Source organism: Pelophylax lessonae (assembly GCF_965119305.1).
Source record: "Pelophylax lessonae genome assembly, chromosome: 1".
NCBI classification, from domain to species: Eukaryota; Metazoa; Chordata; class Amphibia; order Anura; family Ranidae; genus Pelophylax; species Pelophylax lessonae.
The window spans coordinates 744,015,997-744,038,862 of NC_138768.1; the positions used below are offsets into that span (position 1 = coordinate 744,015,997).

Consider the following 22,866-nt stretch of genomic DNA (forward strand, 5'->3'; position numbering starts at 1 on the left):
TTTCCAGCTATTCCTATTGCTACTCCTCTTGCACGTTCTATTGGTGAGTCTCCGTAATACCATTTAGGAAAGTGTTTAGAAAAAAGTTTTAAATTCGAGTGAAGAGAGATATGCGTTTCCTGTAGAAAAGCAATATTTGCTGCTTCTCTCCTCAACTCTTCCAATATCTTATACCTTTTTGTATGGGAGTTTAATCCTCTTACATTGTACGTTATTATTTTTAGTTGTTCATCTTTCATTTTTTTTTCCTTCTACTTGATCCAGTTCCTCCACGAACAGGGGGGCACTGGATCAATTTAAATTCCACTAACAACATACTACCAATGTTGCTAGTCTGGCAGGCTTTTAAAATTTCTTTTCTTTTTTGGCAATGGAGAGTTTCCCTATCCCTACCCTTCCCCCCCTCTCCCACCCTCCCCCCCCCTCCCCTCCCCCCCGCCTCCATCCCCTTCCGTCTCATGTTGATGTTTTTCTGATCCATTTTTGATCTTAGGGTATTTAGTTGTTTCTTTGGGTCATTCTCCCTGATACCCATTCCTTTGGGGTGGTGCTCTGATGGGTTAGCACGATATACCTCCCTCCTCGGTTGGAAGGACGTTCCGGCTTTGGGGGGGGGCTATCCTGCTTCCTTTGTGTAGCTTACCTCCCTTCCCCTCCCTCCCTCCTCCCCCCACTCCCCCGACCCCCCCTCCCCCAGTCCCCCCACACAGTTCGCATCTGTAAGAAAAGGCCACTCCCCGCAAAGCAGGAGAGGGGAGAAAAAAAAAAAAAAAAAAAACACACCCCCTCCCGATTTGCATTATTTGGGCAGTGTTCCGCGTATTTTATCTTTTGTTTTTTCTGGCTAATGTCCATTGCTGTTCTTCCGTCTGTGAGTTTCTTCCTAATTCGTCTTCCCTGTCACCTTCATACCATCCAGGCAGGTTTGGTTCCTGTATATCCAGTTTTTTGCAAAATTCTTGAGTTTCCTCTGGAAAGATGAGTTTTGCTGATCGCCCGTCTCTTTTTCCTATTAAACTGGCTGGAAACCCCCAATTATATCTGATTCCTTGTTTTTGCATCTCTTCTGTCAGGGGTTTTAAAATTCTTCTCCTCCTCAGTGTTTCCGGTGCCAGATCTGTAAATATCTGTATCTTGTCGTTTTCTGTATTTACTGCATTTAATAATGATTTATTCTTCTTTAGGTTTTCCCATATTTGTGCTTTATCTGTGTAATTTTGAAACCTGATTATCACGTCTCTAGGTGATTCTGCTGGGGCTCCTATCGGTTTTCTTATGCGATGTGCTCTGTCGATCAGCAATTGGTCTTCTTCCTTTCTGCCTAATACTGGGTTTAGGATTTTTTGAAGTTTTTCTTCTAAATTTTCTTCCTGTGTTGTATCTTTTAAGCCTCGGATCCTCAAATTTTTTCGTCTAGCTCTGTTCTCTTGATCCTCTAGTTTGTAAGCTAGATCTCTGGCTTTTTTCTTGGTCTCATTTATTTCCTTTCTCATCCCCTGTATTATTTTTCTTTGGTCCTCTTGTTTTTTTTCTAGTTCTTCTACTCGTCCCAGGGCGTGTCCCAGGTCCATCTGGACCCGTCCTAGGTCGGTTTGGATTTTAACCAATTCGATTTTTAAAGATTTTTCCAATCCTGCAAACATTTCTCGCATTTCACCTTTTGTGGGGGCATGCTCTTTTATTTCTCCCCGCTCTTCCTCCTCTCCCTCATCGTTTTCAGTCCTTATGCTTAATTCTGAATTTGCTGGGCTGATTGGTGATTTAGCTACTTCAGCTTTTGGATTTTTCTCTACTTTCTTCTTGTCTGTTCCTTGTTGTTTTCCCTGGGATGATTTTTCTAAGGCATTTTCTTGTGTCATAAATTTCCTTATTGTGTTAGGGCTTGAGGATACCCTTGGTGATTTTGCGATGGCTCCTCCTCTTGTGGATTTACCTCTCATTATGTAGAGAGTTGTTCCGCGGTTCTTTTATAGAATCTCAGAACCTCCTATGATGGTGCTCCAACATTAGGTATACCATATTAATGATCAGAAAAAGATTTTGTCTACCTTCAAGCCAGAGGAAGACACAGACCCTCCGGGTAGCCTTTATTTTGAATCAATGTTCACAGGCGGTTATAGGAGGTATGAGGCATGGGGCACTTCCAGCCTCCCACCTCCCTACTCAAGTTCTTATACAGGCTAGTGTGAGTCCCGGCCTTAAGTATTTGAGAGGTGGAAGAGAGAGAAGACAATAGAGCAGAGGGGAAACTCAAGCTGTATGTCGTAGCAAGGTGATTGAGTAATGTCAGGTATTATTTCACAGAGAAAGTATTAATCATTTTAAATATTTTGTATATAGCCCCAAGGTCTTTATTTATACTTGTGATCTTCTTATGAGTCTCTGTGTACGGTTATTAAGGGACCGTATAGAATAGAATAGAAAATTAGCTGGTTTGGGGTATTGAAAGACTGTTGTGGCTATTAATCCAATAAAAAAAAGCCCTTTATGAGAGGTTGCTGGTTTAAACAGGGAGCAGCTGAATCAGTCTCAGGTGTGTTGACATTGACATTTTACCATACTGCTTTGTTGTATGTCTCTAAGGAGTCTTTATAAGACCTTCAGATAAACAGAAAAATGACGGTAGGTATAATATAGAAAGAGGGATTACTCCTCTGTGACTCACGGTTTTGTAGACTGTCCCTTTTTTTTAAAAGTTTTTTTCCTTTTTCCCGTTTGTCTTTAGACTGTATACTCTCTTGTCTCCTTAGCTTCCAGCCCTCAGGCATCAGGACATCAGCATCTCCGGATGGATTGGCTCAAATGGACCTGGTAGCTCTCTTGGGGTCCGCTCCCTCGGGGCCTGTTCGCCTGGTCGCGTTTACTGACCGAGTCCAGCCCCCCGCACTGCCGGTTAGCGAGGAGGTCTCTCCTGTCGCCGCTATGGCTGCTCACCTGCGTTCCTGTGCAGGAGACAGGGCTCTCCAGGGCCAATTCCGTGTTCTGTAAGCGTGCGGGGTTCCTCCGGATGTTAATGCTGCGTGAGGTCGTCGCTACACACCGTGGAGGGAGACGTCGGGGAGGGTGGGGGGGGGGGTCAGCAGGGTTCACCACTCGCAGCGCCAGCGCTCATCCCCGGGAGCTTAGGCATCCAGAGTCTGGCCGGAGGTAGATCGGGAGCGGTCAGGTTCCCTGATGCCTCCATTAGCAGGAGATAGCCCTCTCCCCCTCCGTCCTACGTGCGTGCCAATAGGCTCCTCCCCCTCATGACGGCCCAGTACACAGCCTTCTAATCCGCGTTGATGATAAATAAATTATATGAATATTCCCTTTATTAATGCGATCATGCAAAAAAGCAAATCCCTGTTTGCTTATTTCATTTGCACATGATTGGATGATATAAGTGAATACTCATACCATTTATTGCGTGAAGATTCTAAACCCTTTTATTAAATCAATCCTATAGTCTTTTTATTGTATTTTTCTTTAGGAAATTGACTTGATTTTTTTAAGTTAAAGTGTGTTACTTAAAAAAAAAAAAAAAAAAAATATATATATATATATATATATATATATATATATATATACATATACAGTATATATATTTATATATATATGTATCAACTATTTATACAGTATATACACTGATCAGCCATAACATTTTGACCACTAACCATATGGTATATACAAAATAAACGCCCCTGTGTCTTGTATAAACTAAAATACACAAACTTGCTGCTGTCTAAACCCTCTGCAAAAAAGGTCAAAATAATGAAAATATATTGAAACAGCGCTTGCTATAAATCCTCCATACATGTCAAACAATATCATGCATTTGCTTGCGACATTTAAAGTGCCTTGTAAAATCCTATGATCCTTGATACAAGGCTTGTGTCCCTTCCGGTGTCCACTCTCCAGAAGAAGTCCCTGAGTCATAGGGTCTCCTCGACAGGGCATTAGCTTCTCTGTTTCTTCTGCTCACATCGCCAACAGGCCGCAGGTGTCTATCATGCTCTTGGTACAAACCCCACCTAGCCCAACTCGACTGGCATTGCCATGTAGTTTGTAAGGTTTGGTTGGATCTTCATAGGCCAGAACAGGGACGTTCCAAATAAAAGATCTGACCTCTGTTCTATGGGACAAGTCGATGGAACATAAAACCATATGATTTTATTGGGATCTTCTCTGACAAATTCCTCCAATACACATGATTAGGATTAATTGCCTGTGAATTTTACTGCCTGACTGGTTCTGATGACCCCCTCCCTTCTTCCACCCTCCCTCCTTTTTCCCAAGTCCATTTTCCCCACCCCCGCTTTTTTTTTTTTTTTGTTCTCTCTCACTTTCCCCATTGTATATCTCTGGTTTCTATTTAAATTATTAAAAAGTGGTGTGCACAGACCATTGTTTTATACCCTATTTTAGATATCCCTCTGTGACTTAATAGATCTTTCTTGAAGTTGGAGGGCATCTTCCCACAAGCAAGACTGCCTCCAGCACAGCCTGATCGGAGAGCTCCTCACATTTATGTACAATCGTTATATCTTTCTTGTTGCCACTTGTTTTTGCCATAGTTTTCCACAGTACATCTCAAAATATTGGATGTGCTTATAATGCTTAATACTAATTGTATATTATGGGAAGTCACCTTTTTATTGTATCTGTTGCACGTCTTCAAATAAAAAAAAAAATTAAAAATCACTGACATTCGTTAAGCTCCTATTCAGCAGGTGGAGGGCTTGCTCACATCTATCTGGCCTTGAATGACTCCCGAGACTTTCTCGGTCCTCAGTTTGTTTGACTGGTTTTCGGTGAGCCTGGGTTGTTGTCCTCCCCCTAGCTTTACAACTCATTGAGAGGCTGAGCTCCCTTGACAAATCTTCGATAGTATGAGCAGAACCCCAGTAATGAACTAAGCTCAGTCATATTGGTAGGTCTTGGCCAGGAGGAGGGGCACTTCCAGTAGTATGAGCAGAACCCCAGGAATGAACTAAGCTCAGTCATATTGGTAGGTCTTGGCCAGGAGGAGGGGCACTTCCAGTTTCTTGGGGGTCAGTGACCACTCCCCCAGCTGAGACAACATGCCTGAAGTAAGTGACAGAAGGCTAGTAGAACTGACACTTCTCTAAGGACAACTTAATCCCCTCACCATAAAGTCTCTTCAGGACATTTTCTAGGCACTCCTAATGCTCTTCAAGGATTCTGTCAAAGACAATGACATCTTCTAGGTACACTACAGCACATCGATCAGGTTCATGTCCCCTACTGTCTTCTCTATCAATCTATGGAAGGTTTATGAAGCCCATGACATGCCTTGGGGCATTCTGTTGAATTCAAAAAATTCTAGTGGACAGGCAAAGGACATCTTCTCTGGGACTTCCTGAATCATGGGGATCTAGTAGTACCCACTCTTCAAGTCTAGTACACTGAACAACTTCACCCAACACAGGCATAGGGGCTTTGTAACTCTCAAATTATGCCCATCCTCTTCAACTCTGCCAGCTCCTCGTAGAGATCTTCCAGATCCCCCAGTGGCTATTTCTTTGAGTAGATTGTCTTCCTGAAGGTAAATTTAGTGCTGGGCACTCTTTGCGCACCCCACATCAAAATTACTCTTTGAGAGCATTTCATCTCAGAAGTTGGGCTTTTTCTTTCTACTTGGCTGAGAGGGGATTGTTCTGCTGGTAGTTCCCCTCTAAAGGATTAGAACGTCATCTTCTGCTCCTCCCACAAACCAAAGGGTGAGACTGGGGTAGCTGGATTCACTTGTTCAATCAGCATTCTTCTGGCTCCTTCTTTCAAAGTCATTAGCCAGCTGCAGACTAGCCCCTATAAAGCAGACAGGGATCCCCCTTCTCCACTTTAACAGCACAATGGTGTGAGAGGCATATTGATGATACCTTATCGATCAGGAACTAAAGTTTTAATGCTTTCAGACTTGCTCTTCTCAACCAGGTATTTCAGACAGTATAATCACTATGCCAAGGTATAGAGTTCCGTACCACTAGACGGAGATCAACTCATGAATCAGAAAAGTCAGCAATAAACAATGCATATAAATATTGTGTACTCTAGGAGAGTTGTTAGGATATGGTGCAATGACCCCTGATAGGTAACTGTTTGTAAAAAACAATAAGGTGAAGGCCTTTGTGTAGCAGTGGTAAAGGGGCAGTATTTGGTCCTAACTCTTCAGTTGGCTAGTGTTGGGGCCCAGCTGCACCATTGGTGCACATGAGTACAGTCCAAGTTACACCTGCAGGCAGTAAATAAGGCTACAAGATGGCTGTATGGTCAATTCTTAAAGGGCTCAGTCTCTTTCTCTAGCAGCAGATAATAAATCCCAACAGCAGCAGCTCACCAGTCCCAGAGATATTGCAGCTCACCATCCGATTACGCACAGCGATAAGTGTGAACAACCAGGGTGCCCATACATGGATCGACCAATGTATGGCCGGCTTAAAGAAGTCAGTTTATCTGCATAATCGATCTGTAAATTCCTTTGTCGACACAAGAGGTTGGAGATAAGCTTCTCTCAACAGATTGCACAGATGGTATTGTATCCTGTACCAGGATAAAGCCAGACACCTCAGCACTGACAATTTGGAGCTGAGGTCTCAGCTGAAATCAAAGTGCCAAATAACATCCCTATGCTGCGGAAAGTGTCAGAAATTTTCTGAGTTTAATCCTGTGATGGACGCAGAGGAACTTATGGTTGCAGGTCTCATTAGAAGAAGATTAGAAGATGCTTAGAATTGCAAAGTTTAGTATGGACTATGGGCTACTTTATGTACACTGGGACTGCTGGGATTTGTATTGAAAAATTCAGAGCTAATGCACCATCACAGGGTGGCAACAGTGGGTGCTTGTAAGGTACTTGAGGTGCCACATCCTAACAATACCTGAAATCTGTGTGACTACAAATATGGACTTTATCGGCACCAATCTAATTTAAAACCATATAAAGTTATTTATAATCTGTTAACAATATTTTAAAAGGCACATATGTATAAAACACCATAAAATTCACCCTACACCATGACATACAAGACCCTGTATAGTTAGATATTCCTGTGCACGATGACCATGGATATAAACCACAGCCAGGTAACTTGATGTGTTGGGGCTTGCAGATGAATGAGCTCTACATGTTTCGCAAATATTATTGCTTCTGCAGGAGCTGAGGTACAAATATTCTGAACAAAATGAGAAAACAAATGATAAAATTCATATATACACATGTAAACATTAGAGTACATCTTATCATAACAAGAGAATATGCGCTTACAAAAACATGTGGACATGCATGCGCACATCAAGGTAGGACGGACGAACGCCAGACAGCACAGCATGAGCCCAATGCCGACTGTGGGGACCAAACCATCTACGGAAAGGAGCGGTCCTGGGGATAGGACAAAGTAGGCGTTGCTACCCTGATGATTATTTTTCTTGCCATGCGATATTGCTACCCCGGGGTCTATTTCCTCTTGCTGTGCCCTACTGTCACCCTGAAAACTATCTCTTTTTGCTGTACCCTTTTGCCTCCCTCTCCTGTGTACCCAAGTTCCCCAATCAATGCCCACACATCTGGTTCTGTGTGATTTGTCACTCTGTGCTCAGTACTCTCTTAGTTCATCATAGATCTATTTAGGTAGCCATTAGTATGTAGCTTCCTGTCTCAGTTAGGCTAAATTTAGTTTTTGGCTCTGCTGTACTCAGTGGAGTGGTGATTGTTTTCTTTTTTTTTTGGTCTAGTCAGGTTTCCCTGGGCTCATTGGTTGATTACTCCTGACTGTCTGTAGAAGAAGCTTCCAGAGAATAGAGTAGAATGGTCAGCCACTGAAGTAGTGAAGTTGTATCTGCTCTCAGTCAATCCCTGGGACTCTGGGAGGGGCACCCAGAAGGTGGCTGAGGCTTGCCCAAAGTGTTCTTGTTCTGGGCTGCTGACTCTGGGATGCAGCCTTTGTACTGGAGTTGCTGTTTGGGCTTGAACATGTGCAGAGCATATTGAAGACAGGACAGGGCTGAAGTAGCAGCTAGGTCAGGATGGCACTCTTAGCAAACGGACAAGTCTGGCTTGAACATGTGCTCGGCTGAGGTCTTGAAGGAGGTCGGTCTTAGAGACATTGCTGGAGGATATCAGCTGTAAAGGCTGGTCTGTAGAAGGACCCTTTTTTTTCCTCACTGGAGAGTGTTGCATCGAGGCTGTCCTTGGACTTTATAAGCAAATGGCAATGTGCTAACCAGAAAAGAAATGCACACAAGGCTTGGCAGAACATTTCACATCATCCTTGACACTTTAGTACATTTACGCAATAACAGCAAATAACAGACTGAATTCTAAAACTCTATTCTAAAACTATTATTACTGAAAATATATTTCTAAAATAAGAGGGTACTCTAGACTATATAATAGATATGGATATATGAATATGTGATAGGAAAGTCTTTAAGAATCCTAAATATATTTTCATATCTCGACACAAAGACCTGACATGCTTGCCAATATCCAACATGGTCACGCTCGCCTGCGCAGGAATGCGCGCAGACATATTGAAATTACACCGGGGCATGCTTGTGAGCTATGTTGCATGTTGTATGCTGCACATGCTTTCAACAATTGCTGGTGCCAAATGGGCTATATAAGGACGGTAGATGTGATAAGAGACTGCTGGTTGATCTTCAGCTCCCTGCATTACTTTCTCCTGTGTATTCTGCATCCTTGATTCTCCTGTTACCGACCTAGCTTGCCTCTGGACCTGTCTACTGCTTCTCTCCTGGCTCTCACCTTAGCTTGTTCCCACGGACTTTGCTTCTGTTTATTCCCTGTGTATTATCCTGGCTTGCTCCTGACTACGCTTCTGCTACCCCCCTGCCTGAGTACTGTGCTTGACCTTTGGCTCAAGTTCCTGACCACATCTTCTGTGAAGTCCTGTCAGTCAGACCTGTCTACTTGCCCAGAGTGCCACGCTAGCCTAGCTGCTACTTCAGCCCAGTGCTGTCTTCAATAGGCTCTGCATTACAGCAATCACACAGCTAGCAACTTGTGCTTGCCTCCTGTCACAACCTTCAGGGGTGCTTTGCATTCAGCCACAAGGGAAGCCCTCTCGTCACTTCAGCTTCTACGTTACAATGAGGCCAGCCATACACAGTGTGAATTTCTTTCCTGCAACCACAAAATCAGCAATTGTCTTCTTCTGGCAGGGAGAGGCGGAGGGAGCCGTCACGGCCAGGAAAAGACAGTGATTATCGCTAGTGACTATAGCAGCCGCCAGCCATAATCATAAGTGAATCCAGCAGGCTGGTTTTACCCTATTTGATCGATCGATTAACTTGGTACATTCAGCCTGCTCATTAATGGTTAGAATTTCGGCCGGTTCCTGCTGACTTGGTTATGGATCCCATGTGTGCATGTGCTTGGGGATATAAGTGCCAGAGGTCACTGTAAGGATTGGGACTGCTTGCATAGCGTTACAGATGATATGGCCATTTCCTCCTACTCTAAGCAAAGGCTGTTACAAGAAGAATTTGTATAAGGTTTGTCCGCCTGCTAATTTCTCCTGACATTTTGGAGTATCCTGCACCCACACCCCTCTCTTGTTTAAGTTTCCTGCAATAAATCCACTATAAGTTATCCCCTGGACTAAGCCAGCATTTGATGGTGTGCTTGGAACTGAGTTTGGGTCTGGCCACTTCGGTGCTTTAGCAAGAGAGACCTGGTCATTCTCAGTGGCCCCTCCGTAGGTAGCGCTACAATTGCATCATAAGACGAAATATCCCTTACATATGTAATATTTGTGTATGCCAAATACTTTGTGAATGAACCCTTATAACAATTTACAATGATTTTTACCCTAAAAAAAAAAAAAATATATAAAACATTCCTTACCATACTGTACAAAAGTTGTTAAAACATGCTGTAAAAAAGTATAATATTCAGTTGCATTTTTAGGGGGTGTTAGATCAGTCCACACCAGGTACTACCACTTGGAGGGTGCCTTGTGGCAGCTGTCCATGACATGCAGAGTGGCAGTGGAGTAATCTCCAGCCAACAGTAGAGGTTTAGCTCCATCCAATAAGTAGAGGCAGCAGTGTGGGAAAGTGTACCTTAGACAAACCACTGACTACTAATGCTGGGAAGGGGGGGGGGGGTCTTATTATAGCCTAAGCCTGCCCACGTTCTGGGAAGGGTGGGTTTCCTATTAAAGCCTAAAGGCTGATGGTACACATGGGCCAGAATATTGAAAAAGAAACCGGCTGACTTTCGGCCTGTGTGTACAGCAGACTGTCCGACAGAAGCCGTTCTAACAACTGGGCATGCTGGAAAACCAGCATCTGATCAGCACCTGCCGGCAATGGTTGCGAGCGCTCATCATTGTGTCCTGGTGAGGTAGGGGGGGTGTCAGAACACAATCGCATAGTGTTGGTATAGTGATCTGTTTTTCTTTTTTTTTCGTTCAGCCCACTGGGCCGAGAGCGGAAGGACCCTAGGAAAGCCCCCATAAGAGATACACAGAGACCCAGGAGAAAGGACCAATCATTAACTGGGAGAGACGGAGACCACCCCAAAAGGACACGAACGACGTTGGGACATAAGGAATCACAGTCACTGAGGGTCAAGTGATACAGGCGTATTGCTGACCTCACTAAGGTGAGCATTTAGGACACATAGAAGTGAAATCACTGAAGAAACTGGAGACACGAAAAGTAAAGGTGGAGGAAGATATTAATGACTACGGATCACCTTGAATTTATTATTTTTTTGCTTTTGAACAATAGAGAATTGGACACTTATATACTGTATTGATAATTATTTCTTATTTTGTCGCTATTAAGAATGAATTGTTCTCAGAAGATTCATATATGAGCACTTTTTGTATAAATATTTATTTATTGGCGCACTTGTTCACTTTGAATTAAAAAGCACTTTAATATATATATGTTAAACTGGAACACAGGCACTCCATATTATTTTAATTTATAGAAGCACGGATTTATTTAATATAGGACCATAATTTGATGCACAGGAGCACTTTACAATTAATATTATTTTAAACACATTACTATACCTCTTCACCTGAATTTTATATGTACACCAGCACTTTAAACATACATAATGATGATTGTTTTATTATGAATTATCAATAGAAGAAATAGATTGATTTATTGATTTATTGGATGTTAAATGAACAATATTTACATATATAATACTACATGTGACTAGAAGAAAAGCGAATACAGTATTAATAAGTTTCTATTTATACACACCCTGAAGCGCAATACAACCCCCTATATATAAAGTATAAAAATTACCACTTTAAAAAAATTAATGTTTTAACGTGTCTCCCCATTGTGAGAATACAATGACTCAGTGGGGAGGATTACACCATCCATCTCGATAGTGATGATGGGAGAATGTTTTTTTTTTTGGTTCAAATCACTCCTAAAGAGTCCTAGAAGAGATAGTCTTTGCTTTATTGGTATTCCATACTCACAGGCTTAAAACAATGAATAAGCACTTTGTGTGAAACGTGTCTGCTGAACATTGTGGTTCTCCTGTGTGTCATGTTTTAAGCCTGTGAGTATGGAATACCAATAAACCAAAAACGTCTTTACTACTCTGGATGTGCCGCATCTCTCTCTCTGTTACATGGACGTTCCGGGTTGCGGACCTCAGCAAGCACCCAGGGTGGTTGCCACAAGTAGTGTTGTTATACTCCACACCTGCAGATAACTTTGGAGCGGTGTACATCTTTTGTCTTTCTGCCTAGAAGAGATAGTGTCAACATCATTCACTGCTTCACTGCCCTGTAAACAGGCGGCCCCGCTGCCCTCAACATGCATACACATAGTTGCCGGACGAGGGTGCTCACACACAGTCTAACACCGGCAGTTAAACACATAAGCACACATAAGGAGCTAAGGTGTGTGTGCTGCCAGGAGCAAGGAACATTGAAATATCCCTTCCCCACCGGCTCCACCAGCAGCCGATTTTCAGGTGCAGCTTGCAAGGCTTGCATTTCTATTGGGTGGAACTGGAGGAGGAGGTGCGGCTGGCCTCACGCCCGGCTGCTTTCTTCTGCTCTGGTGCATGTGTGAGGCTAGGCACTGAAGACTGTGGGAGCACTGGGAGAGAGCAACAGAGAGGTAATATAAGTTAGTTCTGTGTGATAGGACACAAATGTCCATCATTTATTTTAGTAGTGGCTGCTGATTTGCTGGATGGTCAATGGTTGCACAACCTATCATGCTCAAAGATCACTATACAGCCCTAGCTTGCCATCATGGGCAGACTTGCAACTTTCAGCCCAGGGGGCAAGTACCAACCAGAGGCTCATGGTGCAGTGACTCTGCCCCCTCCCACTTTCCCTCACCCCCCTCCTACTCTCCCAATCCTCCTCCCATTCCAAGCTGAAGCCCTGCTCCAGATACTCTCTACTTACTGGCTGAATCCGGGTTCCCGACCTGGCCAGCAGGGGGAAATTGGGGGGAGCTGGGAAAGCCTGGTTGGGGCTGGTCGGGGCAGAAGAGTCTCCAGTAGGGCATGGAACCGGCCTCTGCTCAGACACAGTTTACACCATCCATGCTGGAGGGGGGAGCGTAGCTTTGTCCTTGTCTATAACCCACACTCAGTAGGTCAGCAGCACGGACTTTTTTACTTCTCTTCACCAGGAATCCTTTAGGCATGCTGCAGCCTTTTTACGGGGCATCAGGGCGGCCCAGGGGGCAATTGCCCCTCTGCCCCCTGGCCCAGTCCTCCCCTGCTTGCCATTATACTATCCTAGAATGCCCCTATACCACCCTAGCCCACCCCTATACTACCCTAACCCGCCCCTATACTGCCCTAGCCTGTCTGTATACTACCCTAGCCTGCCCATATACTGCCCTAGCCTGCCCCTACACTGCCCTAGCCTGCCCTTCTACTGTCCCTATACAGCCCTTTCACAGTGGCATATCAGCTATGGGTGCAACGTGTTCACTGCACACAGGCCCTGGGGGGGGGGGGGGCACTGTGCTGACACACACTGCACCCATGGATGCCCTAGGGCGCAAAGATGGGCGAGTGGTAACATGGTGGTATGTTATATAATTTTGCATATAGACAAGAAGGTGCTGTTGCATGTAAATCTCACTTCCTGATACATTTATTTTTTGTTTTAATTATCATGATATAAAATAATGGATGTGGGGGCCCTTTGGTGGGTGTGATTTTATTTTTTGGGGGGGGCAGCATTTTATTCTTGGACCCAGGCAGCACAATGTTTTGGTCTAGCCCTGTATAGAGTATCTGCAAAATAGTAATTATCATAATGCTGTGATGAAGGAGATAAAGGGAGAGAAAAGCTGTTTTAATTGTTGCTATTGCAACGGTTTTAGAAATGCTATCTTTAAGACCTAATCTAGTCATGTGTTGTTCTCACAGGTTTTTCCAAGGTACACTACAGTTGCTGTTTAAAGCCTGCATGCCCATTCCGTTATTTCCAAATGGGTTTAATGTTCCCAGACAGCTTCAATTTCTTGGTGCACACTCTAGGTCATGACAGTATTATACAGTATTATACAGTATGTCAAAAGCAGGAGGGTATTGAGTACTGACTGCTCTCTATGCATGGGGCTTCCTGTGCTGTGTGGGCACCAAAGCAGTTTCACAGTCTGCTATGACTATGAAGCTCAGTGCTGACCACATGTACTGTAATGCTGACCATGCATAGTGTGCTGTTGATTATGTATAGTGTCATAATTCTGCCAGTGCTTAGGTAGCTTTTCAATAATACAGTGAAAGATATTTTGCAAAAAAAAAATTCAAAGCAAGATTAGTGGCTATGACTATATTTTTCAGAAGCCTTTTCTCACATGTTTTCCATGTCAAAAACATTTTGTCTGGACAATGGACAGTTTGTTTCTGTCTCGTGTTGATTACTTTTGCTTGACCTAAAATCTTCCAACATTGTTGAAGATTATTTTGAACTGAGTAAAAAAAATCAAACCATGCAAACATTTCAGAAACATTCAGGTTTTCGTCATGTGCATTTATTGAATTTTTAAGTTCTGTGATTTGGAAACCTACCTTAAGTAAAACATCAGCAATCCTATTATACCGATAGCGTATAAAAACTCCTAGACCAATAGGCAGAAGAGTGCTACAGAGGGTCAGACTCATGGCTCCAAATGGAAGAAATTGGACCAGTGTTGTATTAATCCAGGGCCTGCTGTAGATCCACAGGCACAGCGGCATTAATATCAAAGCCAGAATGGTAGAGGATGTTGTCATGATGATGCTGTAAAAGAGACAAAAACACCAAAATTCTGTTACACAGAGAATATATTACTGGTTGCTGGGCACTATTTTGTTAATTCATAAATATAAATTTATATTAAAATAGTATATAGTTTAGACTCTTAATGTCTATAAAGCTAGGCTTACATTAGAACAGTTGTACCTGTGCTGAACACTTCTGAAAGTAGAGTAGAAGGAAACATTTGATGGACATAGATAATGGGAATCCAGGAACTTGTGCAGTGAATTATACGCAGTAGAGTTTTGCCTCCAGCTAAACTCTATGATTGACGAAATATGTCTGTATTTACAAACTCACTTATCATTTTTCTTATGGCATCAGACATCAGGAGGCAACCAAGTGTAGCACATCAATTCAAAAGGTCCAGAAATATCTTCCAGCTCAGATGTAACTTACAAGATACAGTGAGCTATAGGCTAGGGATCGGCAGGCAATGTTAGGATTCCCTTTGAGCTGTATATGCTGTAATATATACAGTAGGTCCTGAGAAAAGCAAGAGCCAAACTATAGCCATAAAGGAATAATGTAAACTAAATGACCATTGATACAAAGATTGTTAGGGCATTAGACTTACCTTTTTGGGATAACATAATTTGCAATAATTGGAAGTAGCACTATATGCCAGACCAGCCATTTAGTTAAAATTACACAGAGTGGCTTAGAAAAATTTGTCACACACTTGTGTTTGAGACAATAGAGTATTCAGAGACATGTTGATGGGTAATGTTTACCGATATTTCCTGAGAACTGATACCTAAAAGCAATTTGCAGAGATTGGTCATGCTCTTTGTTCTCTCACAGATTACAGTAGGACTCAGGGCTGGCCCTACCATGGGTCCCACTGGGGACCCAGGCAGCACTTGGAGAGGGGCAGAAAATTGACTCCCAAGATTTTTCTTTTTACAGTAGTTTTGTGTGTCATCAGTTTGCGGCATGTTACGGGTTGCATTACCCCATCTCATACTGTCGTCCATAGTGTAAACTGATGAGTATCTCCTCCGGGGAACTTCCCTCACATGATCATGGTGTGCGCAATGACCTCAGACATCAGCACACTCCATCTCACACAAGGCAGGCTGGATCTTCTAGGACGGTGGGCACTGCAGACACAGGAGTGACAGGAGGACTGAGGACAGACAGTGGGTGTTTGGTGGACCGGTCCAGTGGTGAGTTATGGAAGAAGATAACATGTCCAGTGTCGGCGAGGGCGCCGCCGCACACGGATGTCCTGCTGCAGCTTTTCATGCCCAGATCTTTACATTGAACTGAGTTATGCTCTACACCTGGGGAATATACCCTCTTATATTTGCCTAAATCGCCATTCCTGATATATTGGAATTGTTGATATTCCTACATTCCTTCCAAGATTTATACCATAGGATATTCAGGCATAAAATAGTTGACCTATTAATCCCTTGTGCGCGCTCCTTGATCCGTTTATAACCAATCTAAATGATGGTACTATATCGAAAGAGGTTTTCTACCTGTCTCATCACTGAAGTAGCTCAGAAATGATCCCCTGAGGAAACCGTTTTGGTGAAACATGTCGGGATTGCTACTCCGTGATATCAATACACATAATTTGCTTATGAATTGAGTATATATGCAGCTCAGAAATTGATTTTAATATTGTATGTTTATTGTATGTCTTTCAAATTTTTTTTTTTTTTTTCATTTTAAATCAATTTAACAATACATTTTGTATATTTTATTTATTTATCTGTTTATTGGCAACTGAAAAATCCCCAACTCAACCTATATCTATGGGTGGTTGAGTTTTTCCTATTTCTTCAATTGGGATGCGGTGCCTGTGGGTCCTTTTTCCAGATGAAATTTCCTAGAAGAAGATAACAGTATACATGATATTTTCGAAAGTTTATATTTATATAAAATAATGGATGTGGGGGCCTTTTGTTGGGCGTGATTTTTTTTTTTGGGGGGGGGGGGGCAGCATTTAATTCTTGGACCCAGGCAGTACAATGTCTTGGAACAGCACTGGTAGGACTGCATGAGATAAATGTGCCTGACAGACAGGTTCTCTTTGTTGTACGATAGGCCCAAACTGCTGGGAATTTTTTTGTTGTGTGCACCATGCATTTTAAGTGATAACTTAACAAAGTGACTGCTATTTTTATGAATATTTTAACCTGAAAATGTGTCCTCTGCTGGCAGACACAGATTAAAGTATAGCTGGCTCCACCATTTACAACACATATTTTTCCATAGTACCATACCTGGTTTTATCAATGGATAACTGGAACTACAGTCATGACAGACTATGTAAAAGGTATAGAGTCAAACAACTCAGGAGCCCAGAAGAAATATCTTCAGGGGGCTTTGCAGAAGATATTTGGATAGGCATGCACATGTGACACATGCAGCTCCAAGCACATACCCTTTAGATGACTTATTTGTTGCCTCAAACAGTAAATGTATTTTTAGGAAGTTTTAAGACAATAAGTAGCCAAATCTATTTTTCTACCAGGTTGCCAAAAACTCAGTGTGAGATATTAGAGGAAATAGGATTACAGGAGGGACAGAGGCCTGGCAGAGTATGAGCTTTTTATTGGAATGATTGGAGAGCGCAGTGTGCATGCTCATGCATAGTCATTTTGTCTGAAACAGCATTATATAATGGAATTCCCTTTAAATTTAAAACCTCAAATATGACAAACCCCATAGGTTACATATATAATTCTCCTGGGACCCACAGCTTATATTGCAATTATTTTTTTACATGGAGAATTGAGCCCCCGACAATAGCACCTTTATGAACAGAAGAAGCAACCGCACTCTGATGTGCGCATCACATACCCCACCTCTTCTCCACCTTCTCTAATACATTTTATATGTTATGTGCTTAATCATGAAGATGATCTCTATTATTTTTTGAAATACATCTATCAAGGTAGAGTAGATGTGGGGGGGGGGGGGGGGGATGATGTGTACATCATTTGTTGACTGAACTTTCTTTCACTGGACTCATTGTAGTGCAGCGATTCTTCTGTTAACACTGCTTGAGGCAGTCAGAATGAGCAATTGTGCTATGGGGGGGGGGGGGGAGCAGATGGGGCTTGAAAAGTCATTTGTTCTGTCTGTGATTATGCCCTTTAGTATATGTTACCTTGTTTGGTAAGGGTCAGGCCCTAAACTGGTGTACTAAGAATTTCTCCACATGGGTTTGAAAAAAATGCATGTCTACACCAGTGTTAATTTTGGCAGCAAATTTCAATTTAGTTTTAGTCTTAGTCTTAGGACTAAAATGGCATTTTAGTTTTAGTCCTATTTTAGTCTTCTGCAAGTGTTTTAGTTTTAGTCGCATTTAGTCGACTAAAACTCCAGTATATTTTAGTCGACTAAAACGCCCTACATTTTAGTCGACTAAAACTAATTTTAGTCATCTATAATCAAATGGGTGTAGTTCAATTGTAATTTGTAATGCATTATTTAAGCATTTCTCTACAATTTCCAAACTCATTATATACTACTGCTGGTCCTGGAGTGAAAAATCTAATATGTTATTATTTATTCTTTGAGCATGCACCAGTGTTAATTTTTGGCAGCAAATTTCGATTTAGTTTTAGTTATAGTCTTTTGACTAAAATGCCATTTTAGTTTTAGTCGTATTTTAGTCATCTGAATTGTGTTAGTCGACGAAAACGTTTTAGTCGGTTTTAGTCGACGAAATTAACACTGGTCTACACGAGTTGATTTAATGTTTGTTGCCATGTCATTACACATTAGGCATAAATTCATAAAGCTTTAGCACAAGGATAAGTACCTTTTTCATTTTAGCCATGTGCCTGTAATTTTCAAATCTACTGTAATTGGACTCAACAGAAAATATCTAAATTTTTTTAAAAATTTGTAGACTTATATTGTGTTAGCTTTATAAACTGATCCTATTGTATGGGTATTATGTCCTTGAATAACCAGATTCAATTGACTTGAACTGTGAACTATAGGTGAAAGAATCAAAAATGCAGCACATAGCACATGGGACTTTTCTTCTAATGTTTGATGTTTTGGATCCCATTGAAAACAATATACACTGCTCAAAACAGAACAGACTGAGGTGCAACCTGGAGGCGTTGGATGAACCAAAACATAATGTCCCAGAGGTGTTCTATTGGTTTTAGGTCAGGCAAGCTTGAGGTCCATTCAATGGTATCACTTTCTTCATTCTCCAAGAACTGGCTACATACTCTTGCCACATAAGGCCGGGCATTGTCGTACACCAGGAGGAACCCAGGATCCACTGCACCAGTGTAGGGTCTGTCAATGGTCCCAAGGTTTTAATCCCGATACCTAATGGCAGTCAGGGTGCCATTATCGAGCCTATAGAGGTCTGTACGTCCTTCCATGGAAATCCCTCCCCAGACCATCACTGACCCAGCACTAAACTGGTCATGCTTACTGATGTTACAGGCAGCATAACATTCTCCATGGCTTCTCCAAACCTTTTTATGTCTGTCAAATGTGCTCAGGGTGTATCTGCTCTCATTTGGGAAAATCACAGGGCACCAGTGGCGGGCCTGCCAGTTCTGTGTTCAATGGCAAATGCTAATCGAGCTCCATGGTGCTGGGTAGTGAGCACAGGGCCCACTAGAGGACGTCAGGCCCTCAGGCCACCCTCATGAAGCCTGTTTTCGAGTGTTTGGAGACATTCACATTAGTGGCCTGCTGGAGGTCATTTTGTAGGGCTCTGGCAGTGCTCATCCTGTTTCTCCTTGCACAAAAGAGCAGATACCAGTCCTGCTGATGGGTTAAGGAACTTCCATGGCCCTCTCCAGCTCTCTTAGAGTAACTGCCTGTCTCCTGGAATCTCCTCCATCTATTAAGACTGTGCTGGGAGACACAGCAAAACTTCTGGCAATGGAAGGTCTTGATGTGCCATCCTGGAGGAGTTGGACTGTCTGTGCAACCTCTATAGGGTCCAGGCATCGCCTTATGCTACCAGTAGTGACACTGACCCTAGCCAAAAGCGAAACTAGTGAAAAACAGTCAGAAAAGATGAGTAGGGAAAAAAATGTCAGTGGCCTCCACCTGTAAAACCATTCCTGTTTTGGAGGTTGTCTCATTGTTGCCCATCTAGTGCACCTGTTGTTAACTTCATTAACATCAAATCAGCTGAAACTGATTACCAAACCCACTCTGCTACTTAACTGACCAGATCAATATCCCAGGCGTTTACTTGACCTGGTGCTATACTTTTATTAAAAAGTGTTCCTTTAATTTTTTTTTGAACAGTGTATTTTGTAAGAAACTTTGATCTTAGTTGGTTTTATGCAGTGATTAATTTTTTTGCAAGATAAACTTTTTTTATCATGACCTGAACATCCATTCTCACTGAATATTACTGGTAAAGCCCAGGTCTTGCTTAGAAGTGAAATATATAAAACAAATGGTATTTGCTTGCCTATGAAGCATTTAAAGCGGAGTTCCACCCTAACTTGCACGCATGTCTTCATTTTTGCTGAATGCTTTGCCATTCCTTTTTACATAGTGTAATTTTTTTTTAACTTATAATACCTTTTTTTTTTTAAATGCTCCACTTCCGTCCATCCTCGCCATGGCTAGGTAAGTCGTATCCTTTTTCTCATTGGCTCCTGGGATACCCGTGTAATCAATCCCAAGAGTCAATGGGCATCCTCCTCTGCTAGCATCACATTTTTTCTAAACCAAAAATTACGCAATGCTAGGCGGACATAGGTGCCATTGCTATAGCAACCTGGTATACACATAGTAGGTCATAAAAGTTCCCACTGCATATATGCGAGATCGGGAGGTGCTTGCTGGGTAGTCAGCAGCACCTAATCCCGGAAGAGACTCCTAGAGGACTTCAGATGCCCACACTCTGGATGGACACTTTCTAGGTTAGGAGGCTACAGTGAGTACCAATAATTTTACTAACACAGAAAACGTCAGATGCAGCGTATGCTGATTTATTCCATAATTGGCGACTATATCGGGGATGATAAAAAAAAAAAAAGGCAGGAACTCCGCTTTAAAGTCCATAGACATAGCATCTGTAAACTCTTCTGTTTGTTCAGACTTACATCAATGGATTCACTGCTTCTATCCATGCAACTCCTATCATTTTCCTGACCTTCCATATGCCTTTCCCAGCACTGTTATATTTTATAGCCATCAGTTACGTAGTTTCACTAAAAACAGGTCATTAATTGACTCAATATCTACATATTCAGTTACATAAATCAAATCTCCTTAATAGATGAAATAACACAAATACATCAGAGAACATCAATACATCACTAAACATATTTAATCAAGCTAAGAGCAAAGCACAGTAATTGAAAGCAAACATACAGCTATTATATTTTTTGACAGGATTGCTCTAGTGGTGAAATGTAAAGTTCATTTGTGGTGCTTTTGGTTCCAGTATTGTACATTTTTATTGCTTCCTGAACTTTGTTATGTGAATCAGTAAAGAACCTAAGCAATTCTACCTCAGCACATAAAAAACCACATGTAAAATATGATAATAAAACCACATGTAAAAGATGATGGTGTCCTCGTTGCTGACAAATACGGCCAGATACCTATCCATCGTGCCATACCATCAGGGAGGAGTGTGATTGGTCCCAAATGTATTCTGCAGCAAGACAATGACCCCAAACATACAGCCAATTACGCTAGCCAAAGAACTATCTTCAGAGTAGAGAAGAACAAGTCCTGGAAGTGATTATTTGGCCCCCACAGAGCCCTGATCTTGACTTCATGGAGTCTGTCTGGGATTGCATGAAGAGACAGAAGGATGTGAGGCAGCTTACATCTACAGAAGGTCTGTGGTTAGTTCTCCTAAATGTTTGGAACAACCTACCTTCTAAGTTCCTTCAAAAACTGTGTGCAAGTGTACCCAGAATAATTAATGCTGTTTAAAAGTCAAAGGCAACACCAAATATTGATTTGATTTGGAATTCTCAATAAACAACTAGAGAACTGATGAGCTCCCTTGTAGTTCATTGATTTTTTCTACGCTTCAGTAACTGTCCACCCGTACAAATGTACAGGCAGACAGCTGTACTGAGTTTCTGGTACTGCACCTGTGATCCACTGATTGTGGGTGCAATGCTATAATGGCTGCAGTGTAAAAAAAATAGTAAAAATAAATTGTAAAGTAATAAAAAGTAATACAAATTGTAAATACACATCATTTTTACCTGCAAAATGATGTGCATTTTTCTTTCTTAAAGGTAAAATTTAGCATTCAATTATCTCGACATCTGCTTTCTTAAAATTTCCATCATTACTTGCTCTTAGTCTTTGTAACAAGACTCATAAGCCAATGATTATGGTGGCCATTTTTTTCTTTCAAGAGTTCTACGTCGCCCACTTGTATGTTGGGTTTGCTAGTTTGTCACTTGCCACAACCTTGAAGGTTGCAAAGGTACTCTATCTTCCAACAATTCCAGAAGACCATGTTGGACTTCCCTATGCAACCTCCAACTTGAAGAAACTCGCCGTGATCAATCATTGGGTTCAATTTGTAGAGCAGGTTATCCTAAGAAAGGTGGAGTTTACATGAAGTAGAATGTGAATGAGTACAATGATGACCTTTTCTGCTTGTCAAATTTCCTTGATGGTGGGAGGCCCTTTACAAATGTGCCATCCAAACTGATAAGCAATATGGATAAGTCATGCAATAGCTCATAAAACAGAAGATCACTTCGAAAAGCATTCAAAATGGTGAAAATGTCACCTTGTCTTTGACTTCACAGAGGTTTTGAGTATAACAGTATTGGCTCTGATTTCCTTATCGGACTCAGGATTAACCAGTTCAAATGTAGAATCAGTGTGAATTGTGATTGGTTAATCATTTTTGTGATACCTTGGGAACCTGAGGCATCCATTCATAACAGTAATTGGTTCTTTTCTGAAGTAGAACAAAACTCCTATATTTTTGTTCACATTAGGCTCGGTGAGAAGGACATAATTGAGGGAAACACCTTCATATTGAGCACTTAAAATAAAGACCACCCTCATCTGATCTGGCTTGTGAGGATGGCACATCCCGAAGCATGGAAGGTACCTTCCTCTCCTGACCTAAGAGGTGGTGCAGGCTCTGCATGATCTCTTGCAAACACCTTCTGCATAATGTTAACAAAATGTGTCAAGTTTTCTGTTCAGGGTGCGCTGTAAAAAAGTAAAGCATGCTTCTTCATGCTGCCTATTATTTGGTATTTTAGTTTTTTAGGTATGAAATGGTAGTAGTGCCACCCAGCTGTTGGAATTGTCCTGATAGAACCTCTTAGTCATAGTTTTTAGGAACTCCTTGTCTTACATGTATGTAAAATATTGGACCCATTCCCCTAATGAACCTTCATTCTTTGTTTTCATCACAAGATCCCATAGTGATGATTAAAATATGATATTTGTATGACAAAAATGTATCTTGAACACAGAATATGCTAAGAGCAGAAGATCCCAAAAGCTGAACATCAAAACAAGACCTGCTGTGTGTACGGGCAGTCTGAGCATGGACCCCACCAGGCCACGTGCCCAATGCATTTTACTTAGCCCACTGGAGGTTATTCATGGGGATGGACCATGTATCTTCTGCTGTTAT

At 41.9% G+C, this 22,866-nt stretch overlaps 1 protein-coding gene across 1 annotated transcript in view; it reads right to left on the reverse strand.

Annotated features, from left to right (window-relative positions):
• The window catches only part of SLC10A4 (solute carrier family 10 member 4), a 40,537-nt gene that overhangs the window by 11,777 nt on the left and 5,894 nt on the right, over nucleotides 1-22,866 (reverse strand). Inside the window, exon 2 of the mRNA XM_082262391.1 lies at nucleotides 14,045-14,255. Within this exon, the coding sequence (XP_082118517.1) occupies nucleotides 14,045-14,255 (211 nt within the window). The remainder of the gene's footprint in view (nucleotides 1-14,044; nucleotides 14,256-22,866) is intronic.